The 23,009-nt window shown below is 44.3% G+C and overlaps 1 protein-coding gene across 10 annotated transcripts in view; it reads left to right on the top strand.

Moving 5' to 3' along the window:
* The window catches only part of LOC147710070 (butyrophilin subfamily 3 member A3-like), a 662,391-nt gene that overhangs the window by 148,723 nt on the left and 490,659 nt on the right, over nt 1-23,009 (top strand). For 4 of the 10 annotated variants that reach the window (XM_086920768.1, XM_086920770.1, XM_086920763.1 and 1 more), the window contains exon 5: nt 2,091-2,111. The exons of 3 other annotated variants lie outside the window; for them this stretch is intronic. In XM_086920768.1, coding sequence (XP_086776894.1) covers nt 2,091-2,111 — 21 coding nt within the window. Of the gene's footprint in view, nt 1-2,090; nt 2,112-2,973; nt 2,993-4,624; nt 4,646-4,731; nt 4,755-23,009 lie in introns of all 10 variants that reach the window. 3 more of the 10 variants (XM_086920761.1, XM_086920762.1, XM_086920765.1) reach the window with 3 other exon arrangements.

Here is a 23,009-nt window from a genome sequence, read left to right on the forward strand (position 1 = left end):
GATTTTATGTACTGAGTTACAAGTTTAAAATACATATTTTTCAATACATGTCCTGTTGCTTAGTAGTGTTGAGTGTGAGATTCATTATTGAAGAGGAGGGGTTGGAATACACTGTGTCCCTGAACTGTCAGATATTGTAATGATTTGGCATTCCCCCATCTCAGGGTAGCATAATCAGAAACCTCAATTGGATTTCTTCCATTGGATATTGGATAATGCTGCTGTGTTCATTAGCTAGCCTGATACCTAGTAGCTGAGGAATTATATTTTTATTGTGACTTTAATTTTAACATTTCTTTTCAGTTCATGTAAGATTGATAACATTTTAGGGGCCGCTTACGATGCAGTCCGTAAAGGCTCTGACCGACGGTCAGAACCTTCAGGGATGCATCGTAATCAGCCCCTTGGTTTACTTTCCGACCGCCTAATTACAACCTAGGTGGTCCGAAAGTAAACTGGCTTGTTGCCCCTCATAATCCTCAAGGGCGGGCCTACCGGCCATTCGGATTACAATCCACAGTTCAGTTTCCGGCATTGTTGTATTTGAACTATATCTCTTTTCAAATGCCCAATGTAACTAATTATAAAGTATTTCTTGTCAAGTTCTGATGGGTATTTTGACACTTTGATTTATTACAATTTAAAGGTACACTCCCATCAATTTTTGAAATGTTGTCATGACATGACATAGCACAGTGTTCTGAATTTAGATTGTCTGTCTCTAGTTTTACATATGTACTGTATATATTTGGTATATATTGATGTACTTTTATGGTTGAAAACATTAAATAAAGTGTTTGATGATGAAACCTCAATTGGATTTCTTCCATTGGGTATTGGATAATGCTGCTGTGTTTATTACCTAGCCTGATACCTTGTAGCTGAGAATTTATATTTTTATTGTGACTTTAATTTTAACATTTCTTTTCAGTTCTTGTAAGATTGAGAACATTTTAGGGGGCGGATTACGATGCAGTCCGTAAAGGCTCTGACTAACGGTCAGAACCTTCAGGGCTGCATTGTAATCAGCCCTTGGTTTACTTTCCGACCGCCTAATTACAACCTAGGTGGTCCAAAAGTAAACCGGCTTGTTGGTCCTCATAATCCTCAAGGGCGGGCCTACCGGCCATTCGGATTACAATCCACAGTTCATTTTCCGGCATGGTTTCCATGCGGGCCTGTCCAACATGGAAACCATGTTGGAAAGTGTATTTGGAGGCACCCAGCAGGGCCCCATTGTACGTACAGACTTCGGTGGGGGTCCGAGGAGGCACCTATGGTGCCCCTGTTATGACCTGCACCTTGAGGTGCCTGCCACAGGTTACAGGGATGAACAACACCTCACTTTTCTCAATGGGAGCTTGTGTTACGGCCGGTTTACACCATTGAGATAAGGGAGTATGTGACGGAACAGCGTTCGGTCGCATTGTAATTAGCCGATCGGGACTGCCAACTGGAAGTCGGTCACTCACAGGAGCAGGATGGTGTTGGCCCGTGGTCTATTACTGCAGGATTTGTACAAAGGTAGGTGGCTGAACAGCATCCATTTCTTTTTCTTCATTGAGAAGGATTTGAAATATTGGCCACAGGTTATACCTTATTGCTGCTGATGTGAGTGGACATAAGCATTATCTAAGGCTTCGGCATATATAAGAAATAAATAGAAGAATGAGGCAGAGACAGATATATGATGAAGGGATGGTTTCAAGTAGTAATGTGGGACTTTATGTAAAAATGTCTTATATGCTTCACATTATGAAGGCATCATGTAAGCTGAATGTGCGCACAGGCACAAAATCTTTACACAGCTGCTAAGATGGTGCACATGGTTGTAGATCTTATAATGTTCCAAATGCAGATTCATTTGTTCTGTTCAATCCTGACTGTCGAATGCTCATTGTGGTGGGACATTTTCAATCTCATCATTTTTAACATCATACCAGTAGTTTTTGTGAATTGCTTGAATTTAAAGAATTTCACCCGACCACAGTTGCCATATTATTGAACAACTCTTGAAAGTTTGTCATGTACATTTTTAGTAATGGAGTATTAAATCTGGGTAAGTAACACATTTGTTTTCCCTATTTCAGACACTCTCCAGAAGGAAAAAGGTATGTGAAATTGCATTGAAACAAAGGTGAGGACAAGGCCAAATCTAGTTAAGATAGAGTACATCTGTTGAACAAATTGTCTGTAGATCGTTAGTGCCTGTCTTGCATAATTTGCTTTCAATGAAGTTGAGAATTATATTTTGCTCTACACAAACTATTATCTGAACTGTGTTTCCTTTATACAAAACCATAAGTCCCCTACACAGTGAGCACAGCAAGTCCCACTCTGCACCGCAACACTAAACAACAAGAAACACACACATGAATTTTACTCAATTTAACTCTTCAACTCCAATTGAAAATATTCATAAATGACCGAATTCATAAATCATTCATTAATTATTTAAGCAGAAATATCTAAAGAAATAATTTCCAAATTATAGTATATCTAAAGAAAGAATTTCCAAATGATAGCAGTTTTTTAACTTTATTTTTAGGTTTACCATATCTGAACATTTTGTTTGCTACATATCTTTGAAACTTTTTTATGAACTACATTGAATTAATTACTAAACTAGACCCCCTAACTATTATAGTGGAAGGCAGCTTAATGTCATATACATCAAAAAAACATGCCAATAATTGAAGGGCTCTAGAAAAGTATATTAATTGTAAATGTGTTAGGTCAGTTTGAAATACATAAACTATATATGCCTATATGAACGGAAATATCTTATGGATATCACATCTTCAGATGTTTTGCAAAACAGTAATAAGAATATTTAGAAAATCATCCCAGATATATTATACTACTCTTTCTGAGTTTTCTTTGTCTGTCTAGTTTCCCCAGTAGGCAATGTAAAATAAATTGCACATCCTCAAAGCAAGATTAAGTTAGTCTTCCCTGTAGATTCTCTGATAGGTGATTTAATTAAAGCAAGAGATGAGTTTATAAATTGAGCAATAATAGATGTATCTTCTGGAAAAGCAAATTAAATAATGCGCCTCACCTTGGTGGCCGCAAAAACCCTCTCCTATTATTTGCAGACGACACCCTTCTGATCTCAAAAACCTCTAGTGGACTACAATGTTTGGTAAATAAATTTGAAGACTTTTTTACTCTGAAAGGGGGCTTATAAAAAACCATTTTATGACAACGTTTATGGCCTTTAGCCCTCACAAAACATTTAGGTTTTCAATAATGCTGGAGCGGGTGACCTCTGGATAGAGTATGTGAGTTAGACTCCCTGGGGGTTAGGTTAGCCAGAGCTATGTCATGGCACCCCAGGCTGAGAAGGGCAGGCTAAATTTAACTCAGTACTCTGCTGCAATTGTAAGACATCATGGGATATCCCAGAATAAGTATATTTCTCCTGCACTTTAGGTGTACAGAGCCAAAGCAGAGGGCAGTGCAGTGGCACAGAATACATTCTTGAGAGCACTGACTGACTTCCCAAATAATACTCCGCTTATACTATTAAGACGAGATATTGGTCTCAATTCAATGACACGTGAGGCCCAATCGAAGCTGTTACTTTATTAGAGAAGGTTGAAACAGTCTGCAGACCAGGAGGACCTTCATGGCGCTTTGGAGGACGTAGTAACACTGGACAGTTGGGGTAAAATTAAGTGGTTATCTTACATCCAAAACTTGTTAGTACAAGTCAGTTTAGGGGACTATTGGTCCTCTCAGCATCAACGACCTATTCATCCAACACTAAACTTGAGGATGCATTCGGGGACCATGTATATTCCATTGAATTCCAGAATTCATCCGAAGGGTCACTTACTTTTCTTTTTTCAATTTTAAACTTGATTTTCAATTTGAGACCTTCTTGCATTCTATTAACCCATTAGCTGCAAAGTACCTTTACCTTAAATTCCTCTACGGCACTTAATCTTTAATGTCTTTACTAGTAAAGTGGAACCGTTTGACTCCAATAAGCACTGTAAGTCCAGTTTACCAACAGTCAGAGGAATGACTATAGCACGTTATTTTCTTCTGTGCTGGTTATACCTGCCCAAGAAAAACATGGATCATCCCTTCATATAAGCAATTTGGATGCCGCCAATGAGAGGTTGCCAGACGGTTCCTCCGCACAGTACCTTCCTTGGAGATGGTTCATCAGGTGCAGGGCGCTGGAGTGATTGGCAAGACTGGCTACCGCATTATACCCTCTCTTTGTCTCAGGCTCCCAGTACCTATGTGTTTGTTATATGACGCTTACCTTTGGTGTCCGTTATTTGTTGTATTTTAACTATATCTCTTTTCAAATGCCCATTGTAACTAATTATAAAGTATTTCTTGTCAGGTTCTTATGGGGATTTTGACACTTTGATTTATTACAATTTAAAGGTACACTCCCATCAATTTTTGAAATTGTGTCATGACATGACATAGCACAGTGTTCTGAATTTACTTTGTCTGTCTCTAGTTTTACATATGTTCTGTATATATTTAGTATATATTGATGTACTTTTATAGTTAAAAACATTGAATAAAGTGATGATGAAATATTTTACACATCCCGAAAACAAGATTAATTGAGCATGCTCTATATTTTCTCTGATAGGTGATTTAATTAAAGCAAGAGGTAAGTTTATAAATTGAGCCATAATAAATAGATCATATGTGAAAGCAAATTCTAGTGAGCTCTTATTAATTTGTTTTTGTGTACGCAGACAATCTCCAAAAAGAAAAAGGTGAGTGGGATACTCTTTCTATTAATATTGAGGCATTGGATCTCTTCAAGTGGTATTTTACTGTCACTGTACACAGTTGTTCATTTATGCCAGTTCATGCTTGGAAATAGTTTTTGTGGCATCATGATCTGGATACTTAGTGGCTTCTTGCCTAAAGCTCTCAAATTTTGAAATGCTTCTATTCCGAGATGCTCTGATTCTGGAATATCGTCTAGAGAGACATTAACAGATGCTGAAACGAGTACTGTAATGAAAGAATGGATTGCGAGAGCTAAAGAAATACAATACAGATTCTCTCTTCTCTTGATTGATTTCATGCTAAGAGTGATAGGGTACCAATGTTACATTACTTTCATCTCCTGTCTTAACACCATTGAGATGTATTGACCTCACTAGATCTGCTCTACTGTTTTTTTTAATGCTTTTCATCAGACAATTCTTAAATATCATATCGGTTTAACTAGGCATAACTAACTAGAGTATCATAAAAAGGCCTATACTCATAAAACTTTAAAATGTTCTCATATGTACAGTTCTTATGATGTCATGACTCAATTAACTATTCTTTTCAGCATGCCACTTTAGGAGTAACCATTTTCCCTTGTTATTAACATAGTCCCATTTTGTAAAGTGCAAGAGCAGTGTGTAAATCTGCCATTGCCTAACTGTTTTCAGCTACTAGCTGTACACCAAGACGTCTTCCAATCCTGTCTTCTGTTTATATGGGCCCCCTTCCACTGTGTGGATGTCTCGTCTATGTATCTAATAATAAGCATTTACATGCCCTCGTAAACATGGCAATATCAGGCTTATTATGCAATATCTTTCTGGTCACCTGCAGCATACAGCAGGACATTGGGAGGTGCGTAAAAGGTTAATTGAACAGATCATATTACAAGCAGTATAGGTGTCAATGATTTATTTAGCACTTGTCAGTATAGGGGCTGTAAAGATTTGTTTTTTTTATAAGGAGGGAGGTAATACACATTTAAGGTTTATTCTATTTAGGCAGTCCGGATGTACGTCACTCCATACTTTAGTCCTCATGCTCAGGGCTGCTTTTAGATTGGTTTCCCCTTCGTACAGTCCCTGTCAGGAAAGGCAGGCCCTCTGGAAGAAACAAAATGGTCCTGAGCACTAAATGTTCCTGCATCTCACGCACATCAGTCTGACTTGGAAACTGCACTGCCGTTTGTTCTCTCCCATCCTTTCACCGCTCTCGGTCTCGCATCACTTCTCTTCCTCATAGACTCGGTATCCCCTCTCTCCATCTTGTCGTCCATCTTCTCTTTTTTTCCTGAAGGGGGCGGGCCTCCTGGACTCGCAGATTTTGAGTGCAGCTGATCAGCTACACCCGTACTCTCTATGTTGTTCTGGGAACATCTATAAGTTCTCATGCTGGCCCTTTCACAGCTTTCCCAACCATTGCGATCGGGCTATGCAGAGCAGACTGTGCAGGAAAGGAAATCAATATGGGTTTGAATGCAGCCAGCCCAACGAGTGTTGGTTGGAGTTGCCAAAAGCCATTTAAGAATCTGAGTGTTAGACTGTTTACTACGTGCCAACCATACATGGCGTAAAGATAAGTATGAAGAACAAAGGAATGTCCCAACAAATATTATTTGTCGTGCTCTCACCTGTATGTTGCCTCAGGAGTGCCACGGAAGATGGAATTAACAGCTAGATTCATCAAAGACCCGTTTTGCGAGTCTTTAATAGCGATTCATAAGGAATCGCTATTAAGGACTTGCAAAACGGGATTCATGTAGGAATTGCAAAAAATATTGCGATTCCTACATCTTCCTTATTTGCGTGCAATTTCAAGGGTGCAGGGGTGTCCAAAGGACACCCTGTGGCACCCCTGAAATGAAAATGTACACATTTGTTGCGCACACACATGTCCAAAGGAAATCCAGCTATCAGACAGCCATGAGCATTTACCATAAGGCCATTAAAGTTGCCTGTAAGAATTACATCACAGTGCAACTTGAAGAGGCAGGGAATGCTCCTAAAGCCTATACCAGGTCTTAAACTCCTTCCTTAAACCCGTGGCATGTGAAAGCTTAGACATTTCCTCGCAACAACTATGTGATAATGTCTCAACTTTCTTCACCGAGAAGATTGAAAACATCGACAGCAAAATCATGGTGTCAAACGCACTCATTGACCCATGTACTGTCTTCCCCAAGGCTAATAGAAGCACCCGTCAGGTCACCCTCTCTAGCTTCCCTAATATAACCTTGTTGGTGGTGGAGAAGTTGATTGACCACATTAAAAGTGGTAGTCCGTCCGATTTAATCCCAGGACGTATTATGGGTGTAGTTGGCAAAGTTTTGAGTCCTGAAATCCTGAGACTGGTGAACCTCTCGCTAGATACAGGGTGTGTACCAAGAGAATGGAAAAAGGCCTTGGTTAGCCCTATTAGAAAAAAACCCTCCATACCTTGGACTGATCTAGCCAACCTACGTCCTATCTCTCTGCTCCCCTTTTTGGGTAAGTTAATCGAAAAGCATGTGAACAAACATCTTTCCAACTTCCTGGAACAATCTGGAAGTTTGGATCCCTCTCAATCTGGCTTTAGGCCGAACTATAGTACCGGATCGGCCTTGCTGTCGATAACTGACGACCTCCGCATGTACCAGGACAGGGGAGTCTCGGCTGTCCTGGTGCTGCTGGATTTATCGGCAGCGTTTGATACGGTATCCCACACTATTCTTATTGATCGCCTTGCTGAGAGTGGACTGGAGGACACTGCACTGGACTGGTTGAAGAGTTTCCTCTCTGAACGCTCCCAGCGTGTCAGTATGGGGGAATTTCATTCTTCTGAGGCCATGACCTCTAAGGGGGTGCCACAGGGCTCCTGTCTGAGCCCCACTCTTTTTAACATCTATGTGGCCCCCCTTGCTAAGATCATGAGAGCTTTTGGCTTCAGTCCAGTCTCATATGCTGACGACACACAACTGCTTTTCCCTTTTACAACTCTAACTACAGAGGTGAAACGATCTTTCTCTGAAGAGATGAAAGCAGTGTTGTGCTGGATGTCGTCAAACTTCCTCCAGTGTAATGTTACTAAAACAGAACTTATGCTTTTCGGTGAGGCCAAGCTACTATGGGCCCCAGATTGGTGGCCCACCGAGTTAGGCCCACTACCCGAGCCAAAACTTATGATCAAAAACCTTGGTGTACGGTTGGAGCAGGAGTTAACATTTAAACAACAGGGAAATCACATAGCTGGGACCGGCTTTCACATGATTGGCCTTCTTCGCAAGGTATTTCCTCTTCTGCCTGACTCCACTAAAAAGACCTTGGTGCAGGCGTTGGTATTAAGTCATATTGACTACTGCAATGGCCTTTTAGCATCTGCCAACGAAGGAGTACTAGATAGACTTCAAGTAGTGCAGAACACTGCTCCACTGGCTGTCTATCCGTCAGAGGATTAAATTCAAGGTCTGCTGTAGGAATCCATGGTTTAGGGCCCTCCTATTTAGCAGACAAATTTGTTTCATATGCTCCTATGAGGTGTCTACGATCTAGCAAGCAGCTGCTTCTGAAGGTGCCTAGGATAAAAAAGGCAAGACAGGGAGGCAAGGCGCTGTCTGTCATTGGTCCTACGCTCTGGAATGATCTTCCTCTTTTTCTCAGACAATGTGTGAACCATTCCAGCTTTAGAAGCAAACTGAAAACTTATTTGTTCCAGTGCTGATTTGAAATTGTTTTGCTCTCTTATTTCTTTGGGCACTACTGACCCTCTGCGATTACCTATTTGTCTTTGAGACTCTCCTTTTTTCTTTATGCTTTTTTGTCTTGGTCTTTTGTATGCACAGTTATCATTTAGGGAGGCTCCAACAGCGCAGAGATACTCCCTTGTGGAGTCGATTCCAGCGCTTTACAAACCCGCTAATAATAATAATAATAATAATAACATGCATCTTAGAAAAATGCACTGAAGTGCATTTTTCTAAGTTTTCGCTATTTACCACGAAGTTTCAATTCGTGGTAAATAGCGACCAAAAATTGCGAATTCGAAAATTAAAAATGGTTCATGAATTGCATTTAAGGAATCTCAAATTGAGATTCCTTACATGCAATTCCTCGCAAATATGCGATTTCGCAAATAGCGATTTTTGCATTTGGGATGATGAATCCCAAATGCAAAAATTGCGCTCGCAAAGGGCCAGATTCTGGCCCTTTGCGAGCCGATTTTTCGTTCATGAATCTAGCTGTATGTCCACAACTTCACGCTATCACCATCATATTCCAGGGCTCAGACTGGGAACATCTAATGGTGAATAGGGGGAAGGAGGGAAAACATAACAAGGGAAGGAGGGAATAACAAGTGATCTTCACCTATTGCTGGGGTCAGGATATCTGTAAAGCTTCGGTGTGCGTCTACTTCATGGGGAGAAAGCATAAGATTAATACCTGCCCCAGCCTATCTAAATTGTATATTAGATGTGATGTCTGTCCTGTGCGTACCTTCTATCTCTTTGTCTTCTTCCCTTGAGAATGATGTTACTGCGTAGCTTTCTTATGAAGATTTCTGACCGTATCATGAACACAACTCAGTATTAATGTATGTCTCATAAAGGGAATAAGTATATCTAGACTTGAATCTCTAGCTTACCATATATGAACTGGAGATACCTCAACAAATTATCAAATAACCATGGTAGTGGACCATCAATGCTTACTTCAGCATTAGTGCTTGATCCCTATCGTAAAGTTCATGGCATGTTAGCTTCATATGACTTCTATTCAGAAAGTTCTATGTGCTTAATTACACACCAAATAGCGCCCAAACCGCCATCAAGTATAAAAAGACAACGTGGAACAGAAAGACTCGTAACCAAGAAATAAGCTTTCAGAATGACATACAACTAAGGACTGAAAGAGACTCAAAACCCTTTCCAAAATGCAAAAGGATAAATGACAGGCTGCCCTGATAAAGCACCAAATAGCCCCGATAACACTAGATCAATAATACAGGCTCTGCGATCGCCGACGCTCCACTTACGACGCCTGAAACCGCCGCATCCACTGCGAAACGCCACCACCGTGACCGGGACGATAATCTGGAACTGGCCCGAATGCAAAGCGCTTCCGGAAGGAATAGGAGGGCTAAGGCTCGTCTCTTCTCCTCATGCGCATGCGCTAACCTTCGCGCATGCGTTTACAAAAACAGTGTCGGCCATCTTGCCAACCACTTCTACGTCTTTTTGCCAACCCCGTATGCAGGCATCACAGTATTGTAGTGATTCCACCATGTCCTTAATTGCTAGGTATTCCTTCTCTACCGTGGCATAATGAATTCACAGGGTGGAAGATTCTGAGTTATGTACACAACATGGCAAAGCAGGCCCTCCGCATAAGCCTGGGAGAAAATACCCTCCAGTCCACAACCGGATGCATCAGTCTGCACCACAAACAGCTTCCTAAAATCAGGACTTAACAATACAAGGTCATGACATAAAACCTCCTTCAAATGGGCAAAGCTCTGTTGACGTGTAGCAGGCCAGTAGATCGGTAAGCGGGTGAGAAATATCTGAAAAGTGGGGAATGAACCTTCTACAGTAGCCTACCAGGTCCAGAAAGGACTTAGGGCCAGATGTAGGTCACCAAATACCGGTCGGTAACGGCCGATTTCGGCCGTTACCGACCGGTATTTGGGATTTGACATGTAGGGGGCCTCATATTTACAGAATCGGTATATTTACTGATTCGGTAAATTTACAGAATCAGTAAAATACCGAATCGGTAAATATACCGATTCTGTAAATCCATATGTAGGTGGCACTGTAATCAGTGCCACAGGCCCTTACCGAATCGTTATTTACCATGGAATACTATTCCATGGTGAATAACGAATTCCAGTGTACATGCACATCTGTGCATGTACACCTGTGCCATGTGGCACACAGACATGCCCTAAGGGCATGTATGTGTGTCACATGGCACACAAGCCAGAAACAGGGGTGAAACAGGGTGTCAAAGTGACACCCTGTCCCACTTGTAAAATCGGTAAATTTACCGATTCGGTAATTACCGAATCGGTATTTGCTATGGAATCCTATGGGCTTCAAGGCCCATAGGAATCAATGGCAAATACAGATTCAGTAATTACCGAATCGGTAATTACCGAATCTTACCGATTCAGTATTTTTACCGAATATTTTACCTACATAGCAATTACTGAATAGTGAATACCGAATCGGTAAAATTCGGTATTTACCATTCGGTAATTTGCTATTACCTACATCTGGGCCCTAACCTTTAATTTCGTGAGGGGTCTAGGTATGTCTCTGATAGCTTTAACTTTATCCACCTGTGGCCCAATCATACTAGCGTTCATTCGGTACTCTAATTACCTGATCGACTCAGTGGTTAGTGTGGACTTTTCTCTGTGTTTACTACAAGGCTGGCCTCTTTCAGGGCAGAGAAGACAGATTCCAAGTGCAGGAGGGGAAAGTCCCAACCCAAAATTAAGATCATTATGTCATCCAAACATTTACTTGCAAACTTTCGATATGGTCGGCAGACCCTGTTCATCAACCTCTGGAAGGTTGCAGGAGCTCCGTAGACACCTAAGAGCATCACTTTGTATTGATACAAGCCTGAGGGGGTAGGGAATTCTGTCTTTTCCTCAGCTGTTTCAGTAAGCGGGATTTGTCAGTACACTTTCTAAGATCTAGGGTAGAAAGGAGCTTTGCTTTGCCTAACTATTCTGATAGGTCATCAATATTCTGAAGACATGGAAAGAGTCAAACACCCCTGAAGCCAGATAGCTGTTGCTAACTGATTCCCATCCATTGGAGATTAACTTCCCACCAAAGGGTTAAGCCACTAAAACAAGTGAATTGAAAATAGGCACACAAATCTCTACAAAAAAAGGGTGAGTTACATACGGTCCTCCAGAAATATAGAGGTGTGGTCTCAGGCAAACCAGGGAGAACTGTCCTTATAGACCACAACATAATAGTTTAACCGAAGCAGGTGTTTCGGTTACACCCCAACAGGATACCTGAAGCCAGGAGGGCCACAGTAGAAAAGGAAATAGAGCCAATGCTACAAGGTGACATCATAGAACCATCCACTGGGGCCTAGTGTTCCCCAATCGTATTAGTCCCCAAACCAAACAGCTCCATCTGATTTTGCATTGAGTTTCGACAATTAAACAATATCTCAAAATGTAATACTTACCCTATGCCAAGAGTTGATGAACTAATAGAACAGTTAGGCAAAGCAAACCTCCTCTCTACCCTAGATCTCACGAAGGTGTACTGACAAATCCCGCTTACTGCAACAGCTAAGGAAAAGACAGCATTCCTTACCCCCTCAGGCTTGTATCAATTCAAAGTGCTGCCGTGGGTCTCAATTGAGCTCCTGCAGCCTTCTAAAGGTTGACAGGCATGGGTTCTCTGACCATATCAAAAGTTTGTAGCTGCCTATTTGGAAGACATCGTGATCATTAGTCTTGACTGGGACTCTCAGCTCCTGCAATTGGGATCTGTCTTCTAAGCCCTCAAAGAGGTGGGCCTTTTAGAAAATGCCAAAAAGTCCACACTAGCCGCTGACTCCATCCGGTATTTAGAGTACCAAATCAACGCTAGTATGATTAGGCAACAAGTTGACAAAGTTAAAGCTATCAAAGACTTACCTAGACCCCCCACAAAATGTTATTTTTATTTATTTATTTTGAAGGTTTTATTTTGCGCTAGCTCCACCCGAGGGTATCAGAGCGCTTTACATCAGTAATGAAAGTACATGGTAAAAACAATCATGGCAGTTGAACCAAAACGGGTTATACAGGTGCTCAAACCAATAAAAAATACAGGGGGTAATTTATGGAACATAGTGATTAGAGGTACATACAGACGGAGATAGAGAAAGAGAAGCAAGTTGCCGGAATCAGGATGATTACTGAAAATAGTAAATTTAACAATATGTCAAGGAGGGTTCAAAGGACAAAGTAGGTATTGCGGGGAGAAGAGAGGGGGAGGGGGGTGAATTTGGGAAGGGGAGAAGTCTAAGAGAAGGAGAGGTAGTCATAAAGGAGATCCGGGATTTAATTTCCCCAGAATTTAGTGAGCAAATGACTTTTAAGGTCTTTTTTGAATCCAGAGTAGGAAGGGTTGCAACGAAGGTCTTTGGGTAGGGCATTCCAAATGGTTGGGGCCTTACCAGAGAACGAGCGGGATTTCGAAGCAGCTTTTTTGAGTAGGGGGGTATGAGAAGAAGAGTGTTGGTGCTTCTCAGTGTTCTGGCAGAGCCAGCTTTTTTAAGTTTAGTTGAGAGGCAGGTTGGGGTCTTCTGGTAAAGGGCTTTGTGAGTAATACAGGCAATTTTATAGGAGGATCTGCCTTCAATGGGGAGCCACTTGAGGGACTTGAGGGCAGGGGAGATGTGGTCGAAGCGTCGATAGTTTGTTGTTAGCCTGGCGGCGAGGTTGAGAACAGATTTGATGGGGGCCAGGTGGATTTTGGGGGTCCCAGAGAGAAGGGCATTACCATAATCAATTTTGGATAGAACTAGAGACTGGATAGGTAATTTAAGGTCTTCAGCTGGGATAAAAGGTTTGACTTTTTTGAGAAGTCGGAGAGTGAAATTTGCACTTTTTGCTGAGTTCTTAACATGGGAATTTAGTGTGAGTGTATTGTTGATGGTGATGCCGAGTGATTTAACCGAATCGGCGACAGAGAGAGAGCAGTTTAGCGCATTAATGTCGGCGATCCACGATTGGACGGGGAGAGGGTTGTTTTTGGGAGAGAAGAGGATGATCTCAGTTTTGTTCGGGTTTAGTTTCAGATGATTGTTGTGGAACCAGGTTTGGATCTTGGTTAAGGCCGTGTTAAGATGCAGTATATCAGCATGGGATTTTATTTTGTAGTACAATTGGGTATCGTCAGCATATAGGTGGTAGTTGATTTTTTTCTTGTTTGAGTATCCGGGTAAGGGGTTCCATAAAGAGGTTAAAGAGAGCGGGAGAGAGGATGGATCCTTGAGGGACTCCAAGGGAGACAGGGGTTGGGTTAGAGAGGCAGTTTTGTATTTTAATTTGCTGGGTTCTATGTTGAAAGTAGGAGGTGAGCCAATTAAGGACATTACCACTGAGGCCGAAGCGATTTTTGAGTGTGTTGAGTAGATTTGGGTGGTAAACTGTATCAAATGCCGCGGAAAGGTCAAGAAGGATGAGAAGGTAGGTCTCACCCTTGTCCAGGGCTAGGTGGATGTCATCGACTATATTGAGAAGCGCGGTTTCCGTGCTGCACCCTTTGCGGAAGCCAGATTGAAGGGGGTCAAGCAGGTTGAACGTGTCAACGTGTTTGTCCAGTCGGAGGAGGGCGCATTTTTCCAGGGCTTTGGAGAGGAGGGGGAGGTTGGAGATAGGACGGAGATTATTAGGGTCGTCGGGGTCAACTTTGGGATTTTTGGGGATGGGAGTGATTTGCCCGAGTTGAAGGGAGATGGGCACACTCCCTGTTGAAAGGGAGGTGTTGATGATGTTGGTCCAGTAGGGGACGATGACATGTTTGAGATCTTGGATGAGTGCGGAAGGGAGTGGGTCTTTGGTGTGGGAGGAAGGTTTGATTTTGGCTAAAATGTTGAAGATCTCCTGTTCAGATACAGGGTGGAAATTAAGCCATGAGGCATTATTTTTAAGCGGAAGGGAAATGGGTTCCAGTGGGGTAAGAGTAGGGAGGGGGTTAGAGGGGGTCAGGGAAGTGTTCAAGGGGAGAGGGGAAAGAGGTGTGGTAATCAAGGGGGGTTGAGGGGTGAGGGAGGGTGGAGTATCGAGGAAAGCGCGGTCTATTTTTGTGATTTTTTCACAGAAAAAGTTGGCAATTTCTTCGCATTTGTTAGTGGAGGCCACCGGGTTAAGGGGTGCAGGGTTGGTTTGGTTTCTAATAATGTTGAACAGATCTCTGGGTCTATTTTTGGCACGAGAGAGTTGAAGACGAAAGAATGATGCTTTCTCTGACAAGATGTGCTTTTTGTAAGAGGATCTCGCAGTTCTAAGGAGGGCAAGATGAGAAAGGGAGGGGTGTTGTCTCCATGTTCTTTCCGCCTGTCTCAGTGATGAGAGGTTATGTCCTTCCTGGACCTAGTAGGTCACTGTAGAAGGGAAATGGTTTGATAGGCTGTTTGGAGTTCACCAGACAGTACGGAAGCTATGTATTGTCCCGATCGTCCACGTAGCCAGGAGGCGCAGGCAGGGACTCTCTCAAAGTATGTAAAAAAAAAGAAATCTGGGTCTTCACTGGCCAGGTATTGTTGCAGGTATGAGCAATGAACATTTGGATTCACTTTTGAGTTCACTAGCACATCTGTTAATTTCAGAAGGGAGGCCTTGTAGGTATGCTGTATATTTGTAATTAACACTATTGCCTTTTTCAGGCTGTGTTCAATTCTCCCTATCCTGTTGTGCTGCCTGGGCTTGCTGTTTTATTACCAGCTGCAAAAGCCTCTGGCCCTCCGCCAGTGGTTGTACCATCTGTTCAATTGTGACTGGTTGTTTAATGTCCGAAGACTGTGGTCTCAGCCTGAGATCGCACTTCTGACTCCATTTGTATCAGGCTAGCGGAATAGATCCCAATGCAAGTAGTGTAGGTGTCTGATTTATTTTGCACCTTGCAGTATAGGGGTTGTAAGGGTTTGTTTGTTATAAGGAGGGTGGTGATAAACATTACGATTTATTCTATTTAGGCAGTCCGGATTGCGTCACTCCATTCTTTAGTCTTCATGCTCTGGACTTCTTCTAGAGTTGTTTTCCTTCTGACAGTCCCCGGCAGGAAAGCTAGTTCCTTGGGAAGAAACAAAACATGTCCCGGGTATTAAATGATGGCAGTATAATCCCACCGCTGGTCACCAGTAAAGCCGCTGTCAATATACAGTGGTTTGTGGTGCACCCTGGAATTCAACTTACCCCTGTGCACAGTATAGGATGTCTCCAGGCAGGAAACAACCATTACAATGCAGTCTTTATGACTCACTACCTTTCCAACGCAGTCATTATAGCGCAACATCCTTTACATCGCATGCCATTACAACGCATGCTATTACAGTGCATGTCACTACAACACATGTCATTACAACGCATGTCACTACAACACATGCCACTTCAACGCAAGGTAAGTAATGGGAAATAGTAACTTTTTACCCCTACACTATCAAACATTTACCCTACTGTTGCACTACCTGGAGTGGGAATAGTAATTTTTAGCCCTACACTGTCCAACTCTTACACTACTGTGTATTATGCATTGTAGTGGTATGCGTTGCAGTGGTATGCGTTGTAATGGAATGTGTTGTAAGTGTAGTTGTAAAATCATGCGTTGTAATGGTTGATACAATGTAAAAACCGTATACATTGTACAAGTTTGCGTTGTATCATCATATATTCCTCCAGGCCCTCCCCTGGACCGCTTGGGCTACCTCTGATACCCAACCATTGTGACTCTACCGCCACTCAGACATCATGCACCATAACACTTGCCTTTTGCTACGGTTCGTTTCCTGAGCGATAGCGGTCTGGACCAAAGCGTCATCTTGCTTTAAGTCGCCTGGGGTACACAGTTCTCCTGCGTGTATGGTTCTCTCTTCTCCATGGTGTTTCCATAGTATTCCTCCATCTCTTACACAGCAGTCCGCTCTGGGAAACATAATGCTGGTTGTTATTTCCAGTCCATGCAAAACTCTCAGTTTTGCGTGACTCTTCTTTTTGGTGGACTTGGCGTCCCCTCTCTCCTTATTAGCCCCCATGTTCTCTTTTGTTTGTGTAAGGAGCGGGCCTCATGGACTTGCCCATCTGAGCACAGCTGATAAACTAGACCTGTGTTCCCTACCTCGTCTGGGAATCTACGGTGGCTATCTTTAGGTTCTTGGTGTCATGCACACCGGTCCCTTCACAAGGTGCAGTTTACAGTTTTGCAGACATTGAGAACTGTCATAACTTGGTAAATGCTTCACCCTATAAATCTTGCAAATCTCTCTGAGGTTCTTGGCCTGGTGGCCTGCCTGTCACTGGACCACCATATCATTGTAATGGAAGCCACGCTATATTTAGAGGTAGCTGCTGTATCTAAATTTCCTTTCTTGAAAGAGTCACACGAGGCATCACAGTCCACAGTGTGAAAATCCATAAACGACTCAGTACATAGAGGAAAATCTTTCTGTGCCTTATTCATTAACAAACTTTCACCGTTGGAGGTGTATATTTAATTACTAAAATCTTTCATGAACAGGTTAAAAACGTACCTTGAAGCTCTATTGGGTTCTCTATCTTCAGATAACAATCACTCAGGATCTGTACTGAAGGATTAAGATGGGTATTTCCAATTAGGAACAGTGGCCTTTCTCCAGGGGAGCCAAGGCCAGACTTGTATGCCACACATTAACCCTAGAAATTAAGAGATGCATAGAGTGAAGGTTTGAATTCCCAGCGCTGTCTCATTGGTCCTTCTTTTGGGTTGGTCCAAGTTTTTGGGGATGTGGGTGAAGTGATGCTATTTATTCTGGGATTTTATCTTACGGCACCTTTGGACTCTGTGTTTGTGTGAAGGCATTACCTCCCCGGATTTGTATCCCTCCGTGCCGTACTTGTGGTCCCGGTCCCTGTTGGACTGAGTTCCCTGTCTGTGGTTGCTTCTGCCACATGTTTGTCTAACTACTCGATCCCTGCTGTGGGGGTGCGGCAGTTGATGGAGCTCCCTGTGGCTGAACGTAAGGTGCATTCGGGTGTCACTGTGCTGATATTTGAGGATGAATATTCCCAGGGTTTTGCGGTGGCTGGGCCTGGCCCATAGATCTCTGATAATCATTATATGCTTGGCATCTGTCTGCCAGGTGGTCCATCCTCTGGCAATAGTAGCATTTCTTAAGGTTGCTGCCAACCCCCCTGGCCTCTGCCACCATAGCTAGGTTGAAACCCTCTGTAGTTTTGCAGTGGAGCTCTCTTAAAAGGCTGGTGACATTTGAATGCTCGCGGCCAATGCGACCCCCTCGAGGGCAGTCTTTTTCAATTTGTGTTGGACCAATTTAGCATTGCCTCTCTGGGCTTGCTCATGCTTTTCTCTATCCTTTTCTTGCTTCTTTTTGTGGTATACATAATAATCGGCTTGTATCTTCCACCAGGGTTTGGTGCCTATCCCAACCACGCTGTTCAGTCCCCTTTGTATCTCTGTGGGCAGCCTCCTTTTGAGTATATTGTAAAAGAATGCAACTTATGGGCCTGCATCAGACTTCGGATGTCCTGTCTCTTGTCCCCATTATACCCTCATTGTATCCAGAAAATCAGTTATACCTCTCCCTGGTTTCAAGGTTTCCGCCAATAACCCTCCCACATCTGGGCAGCCAGGTAGCATATACCTCATGGCTGTCCATATCCAGTGCCAGTATGAATTGAATGTGGCTGTGTAATGCTTGATGGCTGTCAGCGTAACTGCTGGGATGTGAACTTGGGTGATCACTGCGTTAGTCTGCTCTCCAATTAGACAACTTAGCAAACTTTCCTGCAATGTTTTTTTCAGAGCATGATGCTGTAACTTAACCCCTCTTTATCCATTTGAGCCTATGGCACATAGATGCTCCTTGACTTACCCTTCTGTAGTAACTGGTACATTCTTACTTCCCGTAGCTCTACAGGTTTCTCTCTGACATGGCATTCACATTTATTTAAAAATTCCTGCATGTAGGGGAAGTTCCACTTGGGATCTCTTCCCCCATGTCGGATACAATCTTCCACTATATCCATGTCCTCTAGTACAAAGTTTACTTCCTCCTGCCAAGGTCTATCGTACTGGTCTCTTTCCTTGATCCAGCAGGCTAACAGGTGGCAGAATGAGTTCCCACAGATCTCGCCTCTTTCTCTTGCTACTATCCCCTTTGGAGTGAGTTTATTCTTCTTGTGTGTTCGGGTGGAGCAGAGTATGTCCTTGTTGCTGCTCCCCACATATGTGCACTAAGGTGCCATCTTAATTTTCCTGTGTCTTGGCTGGGTCAGTACCAGGCTGCTCTGCTCTCTTAATTCCTTGTCAGCCTGTCTCCTAGGTTAAATGATTGGTGAGGCTCGGATCCCTCCCAGAAGCCTCTCATTTAGTTCTACCTCTGATTTTCCCCCGATCGTTGCTCTGTACCCTGTACCTTCCCCCGCTTTCCTTATGTGGTGGGTGTGCTGCTCTGTGTTCTTGCTGTGCTTCCAGGGTGTGAGCTCTTCCTCTCTCTTCTTAGCTCATGCCTTTCTTCTTCATCCTGTGTAGTTTGCCTCCTTCTTTCTGAGCTATGCATTGTTCTTTGCAGTGGGACGTCTACTCTTAAATGTACTCTCTGTTGTTTCCTTGGCTACCTGGGCAAATCCTGTAACCTCACCCTCATCATCAGATCATCAGTCCCCAGGGGACTGGGGCTCCCTTCCTCACTCCCTCTTGCTCTATAACTGTCAGGAACAACCACAAATCTCCCTCTCACTCATGTATGTTTGCCTGAACCAGTGGGAGTGTGTGGTCTCCATACTGCAGGGGTTCTATGTGTCAGATGTGACAAACGGGGGGGGGGGGGGTTGATATCAAGGTTCTTGGGCCTTTTCACCGGTCTTGGCTTGCACTGGAAATGTCTGCCCTGTTAGTTTATCATGTGTGGACCTACCTGTTTGTCGTTCAGTGGGGGGCACGCCGGCTCCTGCTATTGGTGGATTGGAATATATGAATGCGGGGTGAAGTGGCGTGAGCACCTCCATACCTTCATATTGTATTGTGGTGTTGGATTATTGATCTGGGCCTCCTTGATGATGGTCCATTGTTCTAATAATGTCTCTCTTCTGCCTTTTTTTTTTACCTGCGTATTACTTTCTTTCTGTGTTCTCATATATTCAATTGAGTTAGTTCAAAAGTTCCCTCCTTTGGCCAGGGAAATATGTGTGTGTTTCATTCTCGGCAAAACGTATACATTTTTTTAGGCCCTATGTGGAACCTGGTGTGCATGCGATTTAATGGATAATCCATGATAAGTCCTGTTGTTTTAGGGGACACAGTAAGACAGCTCCTTTTTGGGAGATGTTTGTTTTGATCTCATTGTGGGGAAAGATGCACGTGGTGCACTCTTATAATTTTGTTCTGTGAGCTCAGCACTATCTGCAGATTCATCAAACAATTTAATATGAACATTTCATCAACACAAATAACAATGCATGTGAATGGTTGCAGCATAGGTAAACAAGCATTTGCAAATCAATAGATCAGGGGACCTGGTCTGAGACTTTCTGACCGTCCGCTCCTCAATTCGAGCCCACCGGACCGACAACACAGCGGCTTGACTCCACCAGATGGCCTGGTCCATGCCTTCCTGAATGGCCATGCCTCAAATCGAGTCCACTACACCGACGACACAGATGCCCCGGGGCCTTCTCTGGTTTGCCCCTGGCTGTGCTGCTCTCCATGCTTTGTGTCCTACATTTCGACCCTGACTCCACCAGGCGCCCCGGTGCCATTTCGAGCGGCGCATTAGTCTTTATGAGTTATGTGCCCTCTGTAACGGGCGTGCCGCTCACGCTCAATTTGTCCTCAGGTCTAACGATTTAACGTCTGGGCCTACAGACGCCTCAGTGCCATTTGGTCTGTCCTGATTTGCACTGATCTAGGGCAGTGTTATGCCCCCTGAAGCGACGTACTGTGCAGCTCTCCTCCGGACCGGTCCGTGCCTTCCAGACCGGTCTGCAATTCGATCAGTGCTGTAGTGGTGCACTCCCGATTGCCCTACCCCCTGGCGTTGTGTGCCCTTGTGAACGGGCGTGCGGAGCTTTGTCTTTCCTCTCGAGTTCCCGCCCTTGAGTGGCCTGGAGGTGGTGTTTGTTTACCTTTGCCTTGCCTATCGGGGTCCACTTGGATCACCCGACTTGCAGGCGGTGCTCGGTGGCTGGTTGTACATCCTGGCATCCCTCCCAACTCACGACTCCTCAAGCTATCTTCAAGCTTGTCATTAAAACAGTTAATCACCCCTCAAAATGACGACAGGCCTGGCTAAACTGTGTCTGGTCTCAAACACTGGTTATGATAAACTGGCTTATTTTTGCATCAACCTCCAGATGTTGGTTACCTGCGGAGGTGCGTGCTTGTTTTTATAACATTGATCCCCAATGACTGGTCACAATCACTGGTCATGGCAAATTAGCTGACCTTTGTTCCAACTTCCTGATATTGGTAACCTTGGTGAGGAGCTTGATTGCTTTTGTAATCCTAATACCCTTTACGCTTCTGAATGGGTGATACCTGTCTTACCAGTGACTACTGTTGCCCCAGGGTATTATTTCCTTCGGCCAGGCATCCTTGGTTCAAGTTGATTCCACCACTCCTCCTTTCTCTGATGACGCCCAGCCTTGACGATACCCTCTCTGAGCTTGCAAAGGTAGGCAGGAATACACACCGGAGATGATGTGTCTCAATCCCCCCTGGATGGTTTCCGACCTTGACTACAAAGTTGTTGGTTTTTCTTCTCCGGTGCTTTTGCCCTAAGCCGCTCCCTGGCTTTGCCACCCTTACAATCTTCTCTGAACTGGTGTTTTACTACAGGATACACCCCACAGCCTTTCCTTCTCAATCGCGCCTTGATGAAACTGGTCTGGGCTCTGAAATATTGAATATTGACTACAACTTGATGCGCTGCTCTCTAACTTGACTCCTCCCTCACCTCCCTCATAAGACAATTTCTGTTCTGCTGCAGAATTCTGGGCCGTCCCATGATTTTCTCTCCCCTACTATAGATTTTTACCCTTTCCCTCCTGTTCAAACTTTTCAGGCCCTGGTCAGTGCTGTCATGTACTGCCTTGTTACATTTTTGGATCGATGCCAAATTATTTATTTATTTTTTTTAATTTGTTTTTATTGCAGAGTTAGAAACCACAGAATACAATTAGTCAACCAGTCCACTCATGACGTCCTCCCCGATCAACAGTAAAACGTACACCATACACAGCCATTCAGCCCGCATCCCGGAGGCCGGGCGGCATAGTACTCCACTTAGTAGGAAAACATCACGGTGAGCGTCCCTTAGGGACCATGGTCGAAAGATCGTTTTACGTATCTGCATTTTACCCCCCCCACCCTCAACAATGCCTCCGTCAGCCATTCCACTTGCGTGATCAATACTACTATCCGCTTCCGGACCCACCCCGAGCGCTGTAGAGCCTATCATGTCTGGCCGCTCCCCCCAGCCATCTCTTACTCCGCGCTGTGCCCTACTGGCCCTACTGAACTCGAAGTCGCCATCGCAGACAACCCGCTTCTTGGCTTCCGACCCACCCCAAACTCCCACTGAACAACCCCCCGATGTCCCCACCCCGGCAACTGCTAATGGTGTGTGCTTCGTCCTGATGCGTTGAATGGATCCCACTACAGTGTCAATGACAACTCTGTGTTCGTATGCCCCGCAGTGTCCACTGGCCCCATTCCCTCAGTCCTCATCCTCCACCAAAGAGTCACGCAAAGCCTGCACCACCAACTCCCACGCACGTGCTGCATCCAAGGCCTTCTCATTACCAAGCTTGACAGCCTGCTTCATCCGGAGCACACTCTCGCATTCAGACCACCACAGCAATTCATTCTTCCACCTCCGTATTGACGGCCCGCCCTTGGACTTCCAATGCCATGATATTTCTCTTTGCGCCAGTATCAGACCCAGATCAATAAATTTGCTCGTCACCTTGGTGTGTTTGGTGTGCGGGAACCAGAGCAACAAACACGCCGCCATATCGAAATCCACCTCCCTGTTGGTCACATCGTTTAGGAGGTCCCCCACCTCGGCCCAATAGGCCTCCAAATGCGGGCAACCCCAGAACAAATGATCCATGTCTGCCCCTGGAGACGAACACCGCGGGCACCGAGCGTCTTGTACCTGGAAGTACCGCCGTATTTTTTCGGGGGTCAGGTAGGCCCTATGGAGCACATAGAAATGCACTTGCTGGAAGCGCGCATTTCTCGTGCCTTTCCACGTGCGCCGTAAAATGTGACCCCACGCCGTGTCTGGGATGGGCCTGCCCACACTCTCCTCCCATTTAGCCTTGAGCCCCTGGAGCGGTTCCAGTCCCTCGTTCAGCATCCTGTTATGGAGGCATGTCACAGCCTTGAATGTGCCCGCTGCCATCACCACATACTGGCACGCCATAGTCGTGGTCGGTTCCATGAGCCCTCCTTTCCAGTGCTTCTGTATAGCCGCCACCACCGCCGCATGCAGGAGGAACCCCCCGTCAGGCAGCCCGAACTGTTCCCGAAG

This window comes from Lissotriton vulgaris, chromosome 5 (assembly GCF_964263255.1).
Source record: "Lissotriton vulgaris chromosome 5, aLisVul1.2, whole genome shotgun sequence".
Taxonomy (NCBI): Eukaryota; Metazoa; Chordata; class Amphibia; order Caudata; family Salamandridae; genus Lissotriton; species Lissotriton vulgaris.